This window comes from Leuciscus leuciscus (genome assembly GCF_965113295.1).
Source record: "Leuciscus leuciscus genome assembly, chromosome: 13".
Lineage (NCBI taxonomy): Eukaryota > Metazoa > Chordata > Actinopteri > Cypriniformes > Leuciscidae > Leuciscus > Leuciscus leuciscus.
In genome coordinates, this window is record NC_138737.1 from 8,006,703 (window position 1) to 8,022,793 (window position 16,091).

The window sequence follows — 16,091 nt, forward strand, 5'->3', positions numbered from 1 at the left end:
ACACACATCACACTAAACGTTGGACGGAAACATGGATGTTAGAGATGTACATGTACACAAACAGCAGTGCTCAGTGCATTAAAGAGTGTGTATGGTCCTCTATTTATGCTGTAATTTGAAGTCACCATGAAATTAAAATTTACTTCTTTGTTGGAATATTGCAGTATTTATTATAAATCATAGATTTAAAAAAAAATTCATGTGCCCTTGTAATCTTTACTCAAAATAACTTCCCCTCCCTCTTGCAGTGACATCTCTTCTCTGATGACGTGTTTAATGCCGTTAGGGCGGGACAACCTGTCATTCACATTACATTACATCACAGCAACAGCAAATCACAACGAAACAATCAATTCCCGATGGACAAGTCCCGCCCAACATTTTTTTTTTTATGTTCGACAAGCCGTTTCAATCGGATATACCATATACGTCACAATAGGGAAGAAAAGTCTATAGCAAATTCAGTTTTATGCAGTGAAGAGGCAAGTTTTTGGATTGAAATATTGTAATTTTTGTGTCATGTTTTGTGTCATGTTTGTCATTAAATAATTTAGAGAGGGACGTGCTAGGAAAAAACACTGGGGACCAAAAGTCTACTAGAAAAGGCAACAATTGAATAAGCTTGTTTTGAATTTAAAAAATAATTAAAATGAACAATAATAATAATAAAAAAAAAAGTTTAACATTTTTCTAATAAAATAATTTTTCATTTTTAACTGTAAAAAAAGTATTGTTATTTTTGGTTAATGTTTGTCACTAAATAATTTAGCAATGTTAGAAAAACGCTGTATAAAATGTGGAAAAATATCATGGGGCCACTGAATTTACTACAAAAGGCCACTAATGATAATGCGTGTTTGGCATTTTTCTTTCTTTCTTTTTTTAATTAAATGCTGTTTAGCATTTTCCTAAACTAAGAATTTTTTTAAATGTAAAAAAAATAAAATAATAATCATTGTTATTTTATTGTTTGTCACTAAATAATTTAGCAATGCTAAAAGGGCATGGTACAAAATGTGGGAAAATACAGTGGGCCCCAAATGTCAACTAAAATTAACATGTTTGTTTTGCCCAATTAAAATTTTAATTAAGAATAAAATCATTACAAACAATATATGCTTAGCATTTTTCTAAGCAAATTATCATTGTTTTGTTTTTAAATAATATAAAATAACATTACAAATGATTCAACACATTTTGAGTGGAGAGTTAACCTGAAAAATGTATACGAATTTCCTAGTGTTTCTCCAGTCCCCTTTAGTGTCAATGACAGCAGCATTCAAGACTTAAACAAAACCTGATAATGTTCTCCAGCATGATTTGAGATGTTCCACAGAGCATCTTGGGCTGTAATTGAAGCAAAAACATCCGAGGTAACATTTTCAGTGTCACAGTTTTGATCAAAATCGGTGCAAAATCACTTATAATTGAAGTTCTTCAAATGCCTCCAACTAGAAAGAATAATGAGACTTTGCATCTTGCCTTAGACATATGTGGACCGTCATCAATCTTTGATGCTCTGAGACTCAGCAGATAAGGGAACTCCGTGCTATTTTGGGCCTGATGCTCTCTAAGACAGCAGGGTCTCTCTAATGGCTGGCCCGCCCCACACTTACCAGATTTTCAAAATGTGAGAGACCACAAATATGATGAAAAAAAATCACAGATTTAACGGAACTGTTTCTATAGAATGTGGAGTGCCGCGATGTGAAAACCAGCACACCACACACTAAAGCCGAGTGCACACTGTGTGATTTATTATAGTCCTTTACGACTGTTACTTGTAAGACTGTACAAGCATTATCCCCGCTGTAAGCCATGTAACACTGTGGGATGTCAGTTGTCATTAATGTCAGACTGTCCAGCAGTCAAGACGCGTTAAAAACGGGCACACGCAAGCAGACTTGTCCAGAGTTTTACATCATCAATCTGTGACACATTCAGTGATGTGAGCAGCATTTACATCCGGGATAGAAATTGTGGCTAGGAAACAAAAACAATCACTAGCATGAATTTGATCATGGCTCCTCTTGAAATAAAATGAAGACGATGTGTGTGGAGCAAGTGGTGGTTTGTTGTCTCACTAATTGCATCATCAGGTTCAGCGCTCATATTGGTTTTTGATTTGATGTTTGTCGTAGGAGAAGTTACACTACAGGACTGTGCGTAAAATCTTCTGACACTGCCAGAATTTATTCTGAGGTACAACTTGATCGCAATGGTCGTTAATCGGCTGTCGGTGAACGTGTCAAACTAACGATCAAAGACTTCAGACTTTGGCCTAGGATCCGAGGAAATGTTTAGGATTCACAAATTGGTCTCAGACGACCAAATCGCAGCCAAAATCATAGAGTGTGAAACCCGGCTTAACTGATTCCATTCACAAACAACCAGAATCCCGACTGTGAACATCTTGCAAAATCTCTCCCAGTCAAACGTGACTTGGAGTAAATGAAGATGGCGGACGATGGGTAAGAAGAAATGGCGATAACAGTATTTGGACTGCTTTTTACAGAAAATTTGCAGGAAAAAAAGAAAAAGGTTTGGATGAAGTTATGGAGACGGCGTGAACATGGACTTTACTTTTCCGTTCCACGTGACAGTCGACAGAGTGCTTGCACGTTTGTTTCAATTTCTGATCACAAATTTTCAACATGTTGGATAGTCACGATTTGAGATCGGCGCGGCCCCGTACGGTGTACATGAGGACATGTGACAAAAAGGCATCATGCCTCAGACTGAAAGGCTTCAGTCATTGGACGAAACTGCATCGCGCCTCAGACCAGTGTTGCCAAATCTGGGGTTTTACTGTGGAATTGGGCTACTTTACACAGTTGTTATTTTTAGTCAGCGGGTTGAGGCGGTTGAATGAAAATGCAAATCCACTCTCTGACAGTAGGTGGCACTTATAGAACAGCAGAAATGCCTTTATGTCTGACGCCTTTTTAAAAGGCTGTTTCGCCTCATGCCCAATTGTATGAGACCTGACACCTGACGTTTTTTCTGAGACCTGAAGCCTTTTAGTCTGAGGTGCAATGCCGTTTCGTCCAATGGCTGAAGCCTTTTAGTTTGAGGCATGATGACTTTTCGACATATGACTGAGGTCTGATGATGTCCTAAAATGTACACTGTAGTCCCGACATTCTTCTAAGCAGATTCAGTTACTCTTAACACACCTAACACCACAGGAAAATCTGATTCGGGAGGGGAGAATTGGGCCCAAAATTGGCCTGATTATCTTGTAGTGTGTGGGTGCCTTTAGATTCATCTTCTCATGCTGCGCAGATTATCAGCTATTTTATTTTGAGTTTGATCCTACGACAAAACCACTCATTCAGCAAAGAATTTTGCTCTTAAGAAACCTGGTCTCCAAAACGATCTTGATAAAATGATCACGACGAACCAGCGCTGCTAATAAAGATTAGCCAAATATAGTCATTGCCCTTGAGTGCAGGAAGGGGATGTTTTTTAATTAACACTCTCAGTGGGTCACAACTAATAATGTGCAAATAGGTTTAAAAATAAAACGACATACTTACGCAAGTAATATCTTTGCTATTAAACACCCCTGTTCAGAGATTTTTAGGTTGATTAAGAACAGCTATTGTTTCACAATTGTACTTGGGGTCTTCATATGTTGTCATTATGACTGTTTTATAGGCAGTTATGTCGAAGTTATGAAAAGGACACATTCATTAAAACATTATGCATGGGAGAGATGTTTAATAGAAGGTGAGTAAACGGGAGAGGTTATCGCATGGCATAATCTCAAGATGACCAACAGTTCTTCCACTGTGACGCTGCTTGATGACACATTATGGCCATAAATTACTTTAAGTGCGAAAGAGTGTGTTCTTGCCAAGGATAAAGGTGGCTACTGGGAATTATCCAGCCTGCAGGCTAATTTCCTTTCCTTCCGGAACGTCCCATAGGGGTCAGTGACCGTTTATGTCCATCGATTGTGCACCTGCAGAGACGTTATTAAAAGCAAATCTACCTTCAGTATGTCTGAAGTATCACATTAGCAGCAAACGTGGTTGAACGAGGGAAAATGTCATCATAGCATGGCACTGTCCATACACAGTATAAGACCAGAAACTCTTTAAAACAAATGTTTTTAACAAATGTTCAGTCAATCCAAGGGGTCAAACTAATTATTCCATGTGTTTTGTTTTTGGCTTTTTTTGCAACACTGTCAACCAAATGTCAGTATTATATGTGCATGATGTTTGTAATTTTCTAGCAATAATTTTAACCATTAGATAAAAATTAAGTGACTTGTATGATTAAATATTTTAAATAAAAATTAAATAATATATTTCATTACAAATGAAATTTATAAAATGAAATTTTAAACATTTAATTATATATCTAAAAAATTATATATATATATATATATATATATATATATATATATAGAGAGAGAGAGAGAGAGAGAGAGAGAGAGAGAGAGAGAGAGAGAGAGAGAGAGAGAGAAGAGAAATAATTTAATAAATAAAATGCTTATCTATATAACAAGGGTTTCAGGTAAGGGTTGTAATGTTAACCTTGTAAATCTAGCCTAAATTAAGCTGCAACAAGTTAGCTAGTTTAGGACCAAGGTTGGTTTGTGGTTCTCAGTTTCCCTTAAATTTAGGAAAAGTATTTGTTTGATCTATTTTTCTTACCATAACTTGGGTATGAGGATTAAATGATTCAGCTTGACAAATGCAGTCAACAATCCAATATTTGTAAAAAGTCAAAACAGACAACAACATTTTCCTGAAAAATAAATGAAATGGGAGACCAAAAAAACTAGAACTAAACAGCTTTCCATCATATGAGGCCATTTCTTTTAAAGGAAATTAGAAAAAAAAGTGAAAGGAACTCTTTCTTCCATCTTTATTATTTTTTTCCAAGAACCAACGAGAGTGTTTGTCCTCCTCCAGATGCGGAGCAAAGCATAGAGTGTGTTAACACTACTTGACACGTGTGTATGGGAATCCAACAGTTATTAGTCCACTCGCTTTTGGAATGTGGAGACATCGTTCCAGGGTCCAAAGTGCAGTTTCAAAACAAGGAGTTATGTAAGATCAATCAATCGAAAAAAATCCCTACCATCATCTTAACTAAGGGCAATTATCAGATCACCTTTCTCTTCTCCATACATTTCAAACCAGAAGCTGAACCCTAAAGATCTTCACACAGACTAAATAAAAAAATTGCCTCAGGTTAACCACACTCCAGCTCATGTGCAGCATATCAGATGGAGACATTAATAAATGGGCTTGACACTGCTGCAGTAAAACATGTTATGAGAAAGAAACATGTGCTAGCTGAGAAGAATCCACTCTGCATTCACTCCAAACCAAAACTAAAAACTTCCCAGCAGCTCTTGATATGCTGTGGTCTAGCAGATAAGCAAATTAGGTTGTATGCTGTTCATACATCATGAGATATTTATTGAATAATTAGTTAAATAATCCAAGTTTGTCTATGAGTTCATGTAAGAGGCGAGGGGTGTGAATAGATCACCAGTGCATGTGTTAATTTTGTGTGTCCTAATTAATCATGATGCCTTTTTTGTATTCATTAGGATCTGCGTCGAGGGTCAGTCTTTAAGTGCCATTGTGTTGGTTTACTTGGAGTTGTAGGAGGCCACGCGTTGGTTGAGGGGGTTGTCCGGAGACTTCGTCCACTCCTTCTTGAGCTGCTGTTTTAGCTGGGAAAGTCGCATATTGGGGTTCTCCATTTTAAGGCGTGCCATATTTTCTTCTTCAAATGCAGCGTAGGCGGCTTTCATACGACGCTCAGGGTGTCGATCCAGGTCTTCCTTAGTGCTGAAAAACAGAAAAAACAGAGGCATGAACCAAAAGTAGAATGGAATCTAGCTTTAAAGAAAGGCAATGCACAGATTATTGTGTTGATACTGGTCAAATCTATATTCTGAATGTGTTAAATTATGTTTAAAGTCTTTCCTTCCTGTGACAGGGCGGCCCAGAGAGAAGCCCCGATAGCTTACGTTAAAGTAAATGCCAGATATAGTATATTGTGCAACCAAAATCAGAACAATAACCAGAAAAATGTTATGTATGTGGGACTTTTAATTATAAACAAGCCTGAAATATCCTGTGACTCTTATTTAAAAAAATGTATATGCTTCCCTACTTCCAGCTGCTTATTCAAAAAGTTGAGGGAGATACAATACGCATTCTTACAACCATCTACAAACCATAAAGTAACAACTGTTATAAATCATGAACATTAAATCATAAACATTCGCTTATAAATGTGCGGTATTAATTGATCGCGAACTGCTCTGAAACCACGAGCCTGTAGAACGCGCAACAGTGCCGCATTTTGAACTTTGAACTCAGTTATTAATTAAATCATACCTTCTGAAGTTTAATCACATTAGGCTGTGTCATGATTCCTAATCTCCATCCTCAAATTCAAGAGCTCTTAAAATGATAATTAAGCCTTTTGTTGTACATTTAAAGGCAGGGTAGGCGATTTGTTCCAGAATAATTTTTTTGTTAAGCTGGTTGAAAGTCTCTTCACATCCTGATAGCAATCACTAAGTTAAATGGTCTAAATGTATTAATATTTATATATCGTCTGTGGAAGGTGTAGGACCATAAAATGTTCTGAAATATACGAACGTATAAAAATGGTCCGAACGTACATATTTTCGTCCCTCCGCACACACTGATCGCGCAGACATCACACGTCATCAGTGTGTTCCGCAAGGTTATGCAGAGTTAGGCATACGAGCAACAGCAGCCACCTAATACTTTTCCTCCTGAACCAAAACAATGAGCTTTTGCTGTGTTTATGCTATAACTACTGTAATTTGGAAGAGATGGAAACTCGTAACATTATACTCGGAGCGGTTTGTGTCTCAAATTTGTGCGTTTCAATAGCAACACTATCAACGGCAAAATGAATCTGCAGCAGTCAGGTGGTACAGGTCAGAGCTCTTTAAGTTGTTTATGTTCATTTTTATTGTAATGTTATGTGCTTTGACGCAAGAGGTAATTTAAGAGACACCGTCTCTTGTGACGCTTTGCAGACTCTGCCTGTGTGCGACTGTGCGTTGTTACGTTCATGTGTTTTAAAGGAGGCATTGCTTTGGAGCATACCTGTCAACATTTGGTTTTCAAAATCCGGGATTGGATGTCGGATGTCTATCGGCTTGCTTTCGGGTTAAGCTTTCCGTGACTGCGCAACTGAGTTATAGGTTGCCAGGTTGAGGTGACAAACGGGTTGAAATTGTATATGGTGTGTGGATTGTGTGAATATAATGCATTTAATACAAGATCTGGCAACTGGTCAACATTAGACAAACATATTGGTCCGATTATTCATAAAGGAGTTTGGGCCATGCAAATTACAGGAGTTTCCCGGGAGAAATAACAAACCGGGAGGGGTCTGGGAGATAGGGCTAAAAAACGGGAGTGTTGACAGGTATGCTTTGGAGACACTCTGAAGTGAGCGTGGGATCTTATGCTTTCAAAGCTAGCTTGCTATTGCTAGCCGCTCTGAAAATTGCCTACAATAGTGAAAAATAAATATACTAAAATATATTTGAAATACATTTATTTTATGCTAAGTATACTACAAATACATTTACATATTACGTACTAATTATAAAAACCCTGCAATTGAACTTTTGGTATACTTAAAGTCTGCTAAATTGGAACAACTAATTTTGTACTTAATGTACTTAAGTATATCTTTAGTTGGACCTCAGCACTATTTATGGATAACTAAAGTACATTTTGGTATAGGTTTTTTCACTAGGGCACCTTTAAGATATTTACAACTTTTAAACTGAATTTAAGACATTTTAAGACTTTTTAAGAACCGACAGGGACCCTGTGACAACAGCAAAAAATATGGGAATTGTGACTCTAACAAATGTTTTGTTTTTTTATACATATTTGCATTATGTTTGTAGAATAAGAGAGAACTCTAAAAATGTATTTCTCCAGAGAGCATGATACCTGAGAACTGCGATGGCATCCTCTATGGTTCGGGCCTCCACCGTGCCTTCTTCTAGAACTATCCGATTGATGTTCTCCTCAAGTGGCATCTCCAAGTGGCTTTTCTCTGTAGATTTGAAAGGACACATTAGACTTAACGATCTGAAAAAGTTAATTCAAACAATTAAACAATATAGACACACAAAAATAAGTGCAACATGTGGCTGTCGATTAGGTGTGCACACTTTGCTCAGAGGCCTTAAAACAGTTGCAATGCACTCGATGTGAACAGTCCGGGTAGGAATTTTGACAAGCAATCCAGTTTATTTTGTTGTGTGAATATAAATAGGGCTGAATGTCAGCATAAAATGATAATACACCCTATTTATTTTACCAATGTAATGTTATTGATCTTAATGTGAACAATTCACCAGTTCAAATGACTCTTTTTGATTTCCTGGTAAAAGCGAAAGGCTGTTGATGCATTCTTTAATCATTTACTGTAGTCCGCTTAAACCCCGCCCCTTTCTACAAGCAAGCTCATATTCAGATCTGCCTCCATCCAATCATCTACCATTGGGTCCCTGCTCTACTTTTTTTTTTTCCTTTCCATAATCCGCTTCACTCTGATTCATGACACGACACAGAAGAAAAGATCTGTTTCATAGTGACTTTAACTTGTCAGGGTTTCCTTCATGGACGATTGGAATAATATAGTGTGACAAAAAACATTAAAGCAATAACCTATGGTATTAAATGTAAAATATATATATATATATATATATATATATATATATATATATATATATTTTAACTAATTTGTGTGTTTTAATATTAGAATGTCATGGTTTTGGTTCATCAACATTCAAATGTAAAACTCCACTGAAGTCAATAGCTGCGTTTACATGGACACTTATAATCGGATTGACGGCTCAATCGGACTAAAAAACCTTCATGTAAACACCTTAACTGATCCGATTGAGCTCGATCCGAATGAAATTTCGATCGGATTGAAAGGGGTGGTTTATCCCTTTTGTAATCCGATCGAGAGAACATGTAAACACTTGATCGGATTGAAAACCGAAACTGAAAGGACTGCGCATGTGCGATGACGTTAACTAGCGTAATGACGTATGACGCGCGGAACGAGCTGTTCTTCCTGTTGAATAAAGTGTCATATAAATAAGTTTCCCGTCATTCTAAAATTCTCATTTCACTCGCGCGTCTGTGAAGTGAAGCAGGACAACGTCCCACCAGTCCTTGTTTTGGATTCTCATCCACAGACGACTGGTTTTGGCCGCAGGGAGGAGCATTTTTACTGCGTGATCAATAAGCAGCACGGCAAAACGGTTAATATGCTCTAAATTATGACCAGAGACAAATTAATATTACGTACAGAACCAATAGAGGAGAATATTTATGCGCGAAAAGCGGGAAACTCTGTATATTCGTGCAGTGTGCGCATGTCAAAACATCAGATCCGATTTGAAACTTGTGACATATAAACGCGCACATCAACCCGATTACTTTATTTATCATTCATGTAAACACCTTGTTCGGATTCATCAATCGGATTGATTTCATTCTGATTGTGTCCATGTAAACGTAGCTAATGTGTGTCAAATCTCCCATACAGTATAGTGGGCCTTTTGTGTGACACACGCTATGTACAGCACTGGAAATCAGTCACTTATGAGGTTTCATGATGTTTAGGATGTTGCCTACATAGGAAGCACAGTACGTTTTGGAGCAGAGTTATTGGATTGGATTTGGCCTTACCTTTTTCCTTGGTTTCCTTGGTTTCCTTAACATTTTGGCCTTTTTGTAGGGTCTCCTCGATCTGAGCTCGAGTCACTTTACTGGGGGCTTCTTTTGTCTGTTTACCCTTTATCATGGCATCTTCTTCATCAAGGAGCCTTTGCTTTTCTCTCTTCCTCTCCAGAGCCTCCAAACGCTTCTTCTCCTTATCATCCTATACACACACACACACACACACACACACACACACACACACTCTTTTAAATTACAACAGGACCGATGTTATCAAGGCAGCCTGACGGTCATTAAGCAAATGTAAGTGTAAACTGCAGAGCAGAGTAAAGAAATTAGAGATGCCTCCTGCCCGCTCAGAGTCACTCTGTGTCAGCGCGGCAGTAAGTAATGGTTACTAGGTTCCGACATGGTCTTAACTCTCCACATCCTAACCACCAGCCACCTTCTTGTTGATAACATCCCCAGAAATGGTGACACAACAGTAAGAAGATACGCATAATGAGATGACACCTTCAGATGTCGAGCAGAGGCTGAAATGTCATTCGCATGACACAGATAAGACGCACGGCAGGCCGTGCTTAAGAGCAAACCAAGATACGTTCCTCTCTCTTGACATTCTCACATATCTACTGGTGATAAATTATAGTCACCAAACCCGGCTGATCTTTAGAATATGTAAAGGATAAATCAGTGTGTTTCCAGTGCAGGTGAGCTTTCCCGAACACACAAAGCGGTCCCAGTGACATGGGGTATAATTAGCAGAATGGCTGCAGTGGGATAACAGCAGCGTGGGTCTGATAGGACGCCGGGGATCAGATGGCAGAGATGGGGGGAAACAGGAGGAAAGGAACAGGGTGTGAGGAGCTCCTAACCAGAGTGCCTTACCAAGTAGACTGGCACATCATGCCAGTATTGCTGACTCTCACTACATATGCCAACACTGGCTAAATAATGTATGAAATAGAGGCAGGAGAGAGCCAGGAAGGGAGAAAGGGCACCGAAGGCCAGCAAAGACTGCTTTTCAAATATTTAGACTACCGAAATATCTTCTAATAATTAAAATACTTAATCTATATCAGCCCCAAAAACATATCAAAATAGGTAAACAGGATTTAAATTTATATGGTACTTTGCTATAAGTTTGTTTCCCAAAAAAATTTAACAAATTAATTTGAGAACTGCGTCAACACGATGCAATGCAGCTTGCAAATGTGTTAAAGGGATAGTTCACCCAAAAATGAAATTATTCTGGCATTATTTACTCAATTTTATGCCATTCCAAACCTGTATGGCTTTCTTTCTTTCTGCAGAACAGATATTCTTAAAGATATTTAAACTGTTTGTTTCCATATAATGAAAATCAATGGGGTCCAAAACAACATTTCTGTATTCCACAGAAAAAGAGAAAAACATACAGGTGAGTAAATGATGCCTGAACATTTTCTTTTTTGGGTGAACTATCCCTTTAACACATTTGCAAGCTGCATTGCATAGTACTGACCCAAATTTTTTGGGTGAAATACTGATTTAAGATTATGCATGTGTTACAACAGCCTTTCAACCCTAATTAAATTCACCTGATCCAGCTAATCAAGTCCTTCAGGCTCATTTGAAAACTACAGGTATGTGTGTTGGAGCAGGGTTGGAACTTGTGCTGCGTTCATGCCATGTCGTAAGTACCGTAATTACATGATGACAACACATGACGTTCTACTTGAAGCTGTTTGCGTCCGTGGAATGGGAATTATGTGTTTCTATGGCAACACTATCAATGCTAAATAAATCTGAAGCGGTCAGGTGGTACAGTGGTCATGTGGTCACAAGTAGGAGCTCTCAGAAAAATTCTTATTACGAGTTCTACGAGGACGTGAAACACACTGTAAACTCTTTAGGCTGTGACCCTCCAAGAACCGAGTTTTACACCCCGCTATAAACATGTGTTGACGTGGATCACTTGCAATCTGGTTTGCTGACACTTAACATGGCATAAAAAATTGCTTTGGAGGCATAATAACCAAACAATCAGTGCACATCAGTCACAACATCCGCGCATGGACCTCACCCAGGCCTCAAAATCATGCTCCATTACTGACAACAAACACTCATCAATATGCGGCATAATTGATAGAGGATATCAGAGCTTCTGAGATGGTGTAACTTTAACCCAGTAGGCTTCGTCTTTCATTTTATTCGTGGGGACCTCATTTCCTGAGCAACCCTAAACCTGACTTGCAATGTATTAATCTATTGTGTGCTACTCAGACTCATATGTCTGCAGCTTTAGCGAGGAAGACAGCTGTGTCATTTAGATACAAGATTAGGAGCCAATGACGGGAATGCTAGACAACATAACATGGAAAACATGGGCACGGTGGGAATCAATTTTCTGTACGTTCAGTACAGAAGTCAAAAACATTTCAATATCATAAAGACAATTAGGACAAAAGGGGCCAACGTTTTGGTGGTTAGCATGGGTAGCTAGCTGCAGCTGGTAGATGCTATAACTATACTGGACCATTATATGAGCAAAAAGCATCTTGACGGTGTTAGGTTTTTTTTTCATACACTATACTACCTATCAAAAAATGTTCGGCATTTTTGTTGTTGAATTAATATTTTTATTTAGCAAGGATGCAATAACTTGATCAAAAGTGACAGTAATGACATTTATAATGTAAAAAAAAAAAAAAGATATTTTTCAATCCTTTGGATTTTCTATTCTTAGAATCTTGAATTTTTTTTTTATCATGGTTTCTAAAAAAATATTAAGTAGCGGCACAACTGAAATGTTTCTTTAGCACCAAATCATCATATTAAAATGATTTCTGAAGGATCATGTGAAACTGAAGACTGGAGTAATTATGCTAAATATTCAGCTTTGCAATCACAAGATTTTTTTTTTTTTATGTTTTGAAATTGTAATAATATTTCAAAATATTACAGTTTTCACTGTATTTAAATCAAAATGCAGCCTGAGCATAAGAGTCTTTTATTTAAAACATTTACAAATCTCAGCGACCTCAAACTTTTGTATGGTAGTGTATAAATGGCAAATAATAAATATTTTCACAGTGACTATTTTCATTCTGAAGAATTCAAAAGTGTGAAATGGACTAATACCTTATCTGCTGCCTTTGATGTCACAGTTTAAGATGTTCGTAATTGTATGGTGCCATCAGCCAACTATCGCCGTGACATCATTTTCCTGTGGCTTCTAATGGATAGCAATCTCTATCCAGGTACTACTGACTGCATTGATTAAGACAAACTATTTCACTGTCGAACAATTTAAAGGGTTAGTTCACACAAAAATGTTATTACTATATTATATTAAAAAACATTAATTACTCACCCTCATGTTGTTCCAAACCCATAAGACTTTTGTTCATCTTCAGAACACAAATTCATCATTCATCTTTTTGATGAAATCTGAGATTTCTGTCCCTCCGTTGAAAGCTAAGCAACTACCACTTTTACTCTTCAAAAAGTTAATAAAAATATCGTAAAACTAATCTATATGAATCCAGCAGTTTAGTCCAAGAGACTCGATCGCTTTATATGATGAACAACAGATTGAATTTAGGCTTTTATTCACATATAAACATTTATCAACGCACACATCAGTTGTGGTAAACGAAAGCTTAAGCATGTTTGTTTGATGTGCGAGAACCAATGAGGTTCATTCTCATGTTAAGCAGCATGTTTGAGCTTCCGCAAGAAGCTTCTGTTTATATTCGCTGATCAATGTTTAAATGTGAATAAAAGTCTTAATTTAAATCTGTTCATCATATAAAGCGATCGAGCCTGGGGAAATTGACTAAACCGCTCAATTTATATGGATAGTTTTACAATCTCTTTAAGAACTTTTTGAAGCGTCAAAGTGGTAGTTGCATAGCTGGAGGGACAGAAATAGCTCCGATTTCATCAACAAGATCTTCATTTGTGTTCCGAAGATGAACGAAAGTCTTACAGGTTTGGAACGACATGAGGGTGAGTAATAATAGAATTTTGAATTCTTGGGTGAACTATCCCTTTAAGTGGATTGGAGGAACAGTAAACAATCTTTACTGCCACCTTGTGTTTATTCTACACTCTGTCTGTATGCACGCATTTCATAGAGTGTCCTTCCAATTAGGTGTGGATGTGACAAAAATGTAATCACAGTAATGGTACATTTCAAACAATACCAAAGCAGATCACATTTCCAGGGTTCCCACACCTTGGTTAACTTCAAATTCAAGGACCTTTTAAGGACTTTCCAGGTCCAATACCCTTAAATTCAAGGACTTAATGTGGGGACACATTTCAAGTGAGAGCAAGGTTACATAGTGTTACCTTGAAAGATACATTGTGACAGTTTTGCACGCGTGAACATCATGGCAACGTACAACACAAAGTACCTCACGCGGGGAAACACTTAACGCAACGCGTAAATGCGCGTAACTAACGTAAATAAAGCAAGCTAGTATGCATAGGCCACGAAGTGTTCGCAAAATAACACATTAGCGGACCGGAGGGAATATGGAATTTTTTCCAGAAAACTTCTTGCACAAAATACATTTTCAAGGACCTATATCTACGCATGTTTATTTTCAAAAACTTTCCAGGGCCCTGAAATTTTTTTTTTCAGATTCACAAACTTTCAAGGATTTCAAGGACCCATGGGAAGCCTGCATTTCCTGCTTTGAAGGACATAAGTTGTTAAACCAAAAAAAAAAATCAGTCCTACCTTCCTCTGCTCTTTCTTCATGACATGTTTGTCGTTATCTTGCCAGAGCGCATCTTCCAGATCCTTCTGTTTCTGTGCATCAGCGACTGCTTTGGCCTCGGCCTTCCTGGCCCTCGCTGTGGCCGATTTGGAATTCTCACCCTGGAATTTCTTCGGCATTCCTGGGACTTCCCTGCGGAGAAGATAAGGTAGAGATGATGACCAGTTAAAAGTGGTAGAATACTGTATGTGCTGAGATCACAAAGGGCATTAATGTGTTGTGTATAAACATACTAATGAGAGAAAGATTGAAAACTAAACACATGGCAATCATGACCTGAGGCTGAATCGATAGTGTTTATTTAGGATCAGTTGTTATTGGGCTCTCTATTCGGTTTTGTGCATCTGTTCTGTGCACCTCATACATTTCACAGTAAAGCACAGACCTCAATAAAATAAAATAAAATAAGGCATTTTTGAAGGCCCTTTTTGGTAACCACAGATGCCAGTAGCTATTGACTTCTATAGTATTTATTTGTTCCTACTATGTAAGTCAATGGCTACCATCAACTGTCTGGTAACCAAAATTGAAAATTCTTCAAATTTTTTTTTTTTTGTGTGTGTTCAACATAACAAAGAAACTCGTACAGATTTGGAACAATTTGAGGGTAATTAAATGATTACACAATTTAAATTTTTGGGTGAACCCTTTAACATAATCCGGTATTAACTAGGCAGTGTTAAACTCCAAATATTTTGTTTACAGCACTTTCAAAAGAGAAGGAGATTAACAAGGTAGACGGTAAAATATGCATCCACTTTTTCTTAATTACCTTATAGACTTTATTCTAATGTTATTTGCGATACATTATAATTATTATGATATATATTATGATATACATTTAGCAGCACTGTCTGTGTGTGTGTGTGTGTGTGTATATATATATATATATAATTAACTTTATCATAAATCTTACACCTGCTCGGTTTTTTTTATGTTCTGACAGCACACGTATCATCTGACATGTCTCGCGGCTAGAGGATTTAATTCTCTAATTTCCTAAAATAGAGTGTCGCAAAGGGAAAATTCTGGAACTTTAGGAACATTTGAATTGTACTTTTTTCTTTTCAGAAACCTTCTCGTTAGCATCTTTGCTAGTCACTCTGGTTTCAGAGAGTGATAGTATTCATGTACAAGCTTGTATCAGACACTGTCAGCTGAACAATGAAAGCAGATCTAGACGGGGGCGTTTAAAACATCTCATTTTATTAATCGAATTCATTTTCAGGCACCGAATCTAATATATAATGTAACAGCACCAACCTTTTCCTGCACCGGGATGATGTTCGCTCTTCTTCTCAAGCCGCTGCCCCACAGTTGAAGCGGTTCATTTAGCGCCCTCTGGAGGCTCGACGGTCAGTCCACTACACGCTTACGGTAAACAGCGAACGCTAGGCTTATTGTGGTCCGTTTTGTCAATACTCAACAGGTACAGAAAAATCGAAATACGTGTGATACTACACGACAACATCCGGAGTCCCTCTGTTAATAGTCTAATTGCTCCTTAACCAGAAAACAGTGGGGTCCATCCAAAACAAAGTCATGAGAAAGTCTTCGATTTTATGGATATCAAATGATTGCTTTG

General features: G+C 37.6%; 1 protein-coding gene across 1 annotated transcript; it reads right to left on the bottom strand.

The window, feature by feature from the left end:
- Window positions 1-4,866: 4,866 nt before the first annotated feature.
- On the bottom strand, window positions 4,867-15,845 carry ccdc124 (coiled-coil domain containing 124). The gene is made up of 5 exons (XM_082187321.1): window positions 15,770-15,845; window positions 14,467-14,638; window positions 9,744-9,936; window positions 7,986-8,091; window positions 4,867-5,819 (listed from the first exon to the last, which is right to left on the bottom strand). Exons 2-5 carry the CDS (start codon window positions 14,623-14,625, stop codon window positions 5,618-5,620), a joined length of 660 nt encoding a protein of 219 aa, XP_082043447.1. The 5' UTR covers window positions 14,626-14,638; window positions 15,770-15,845; the 3' UTR covers window positions 4,867-5,617.
- Between the last annotated feature and the right edge of the window lie 246 nt (window positions 15,846-16,091).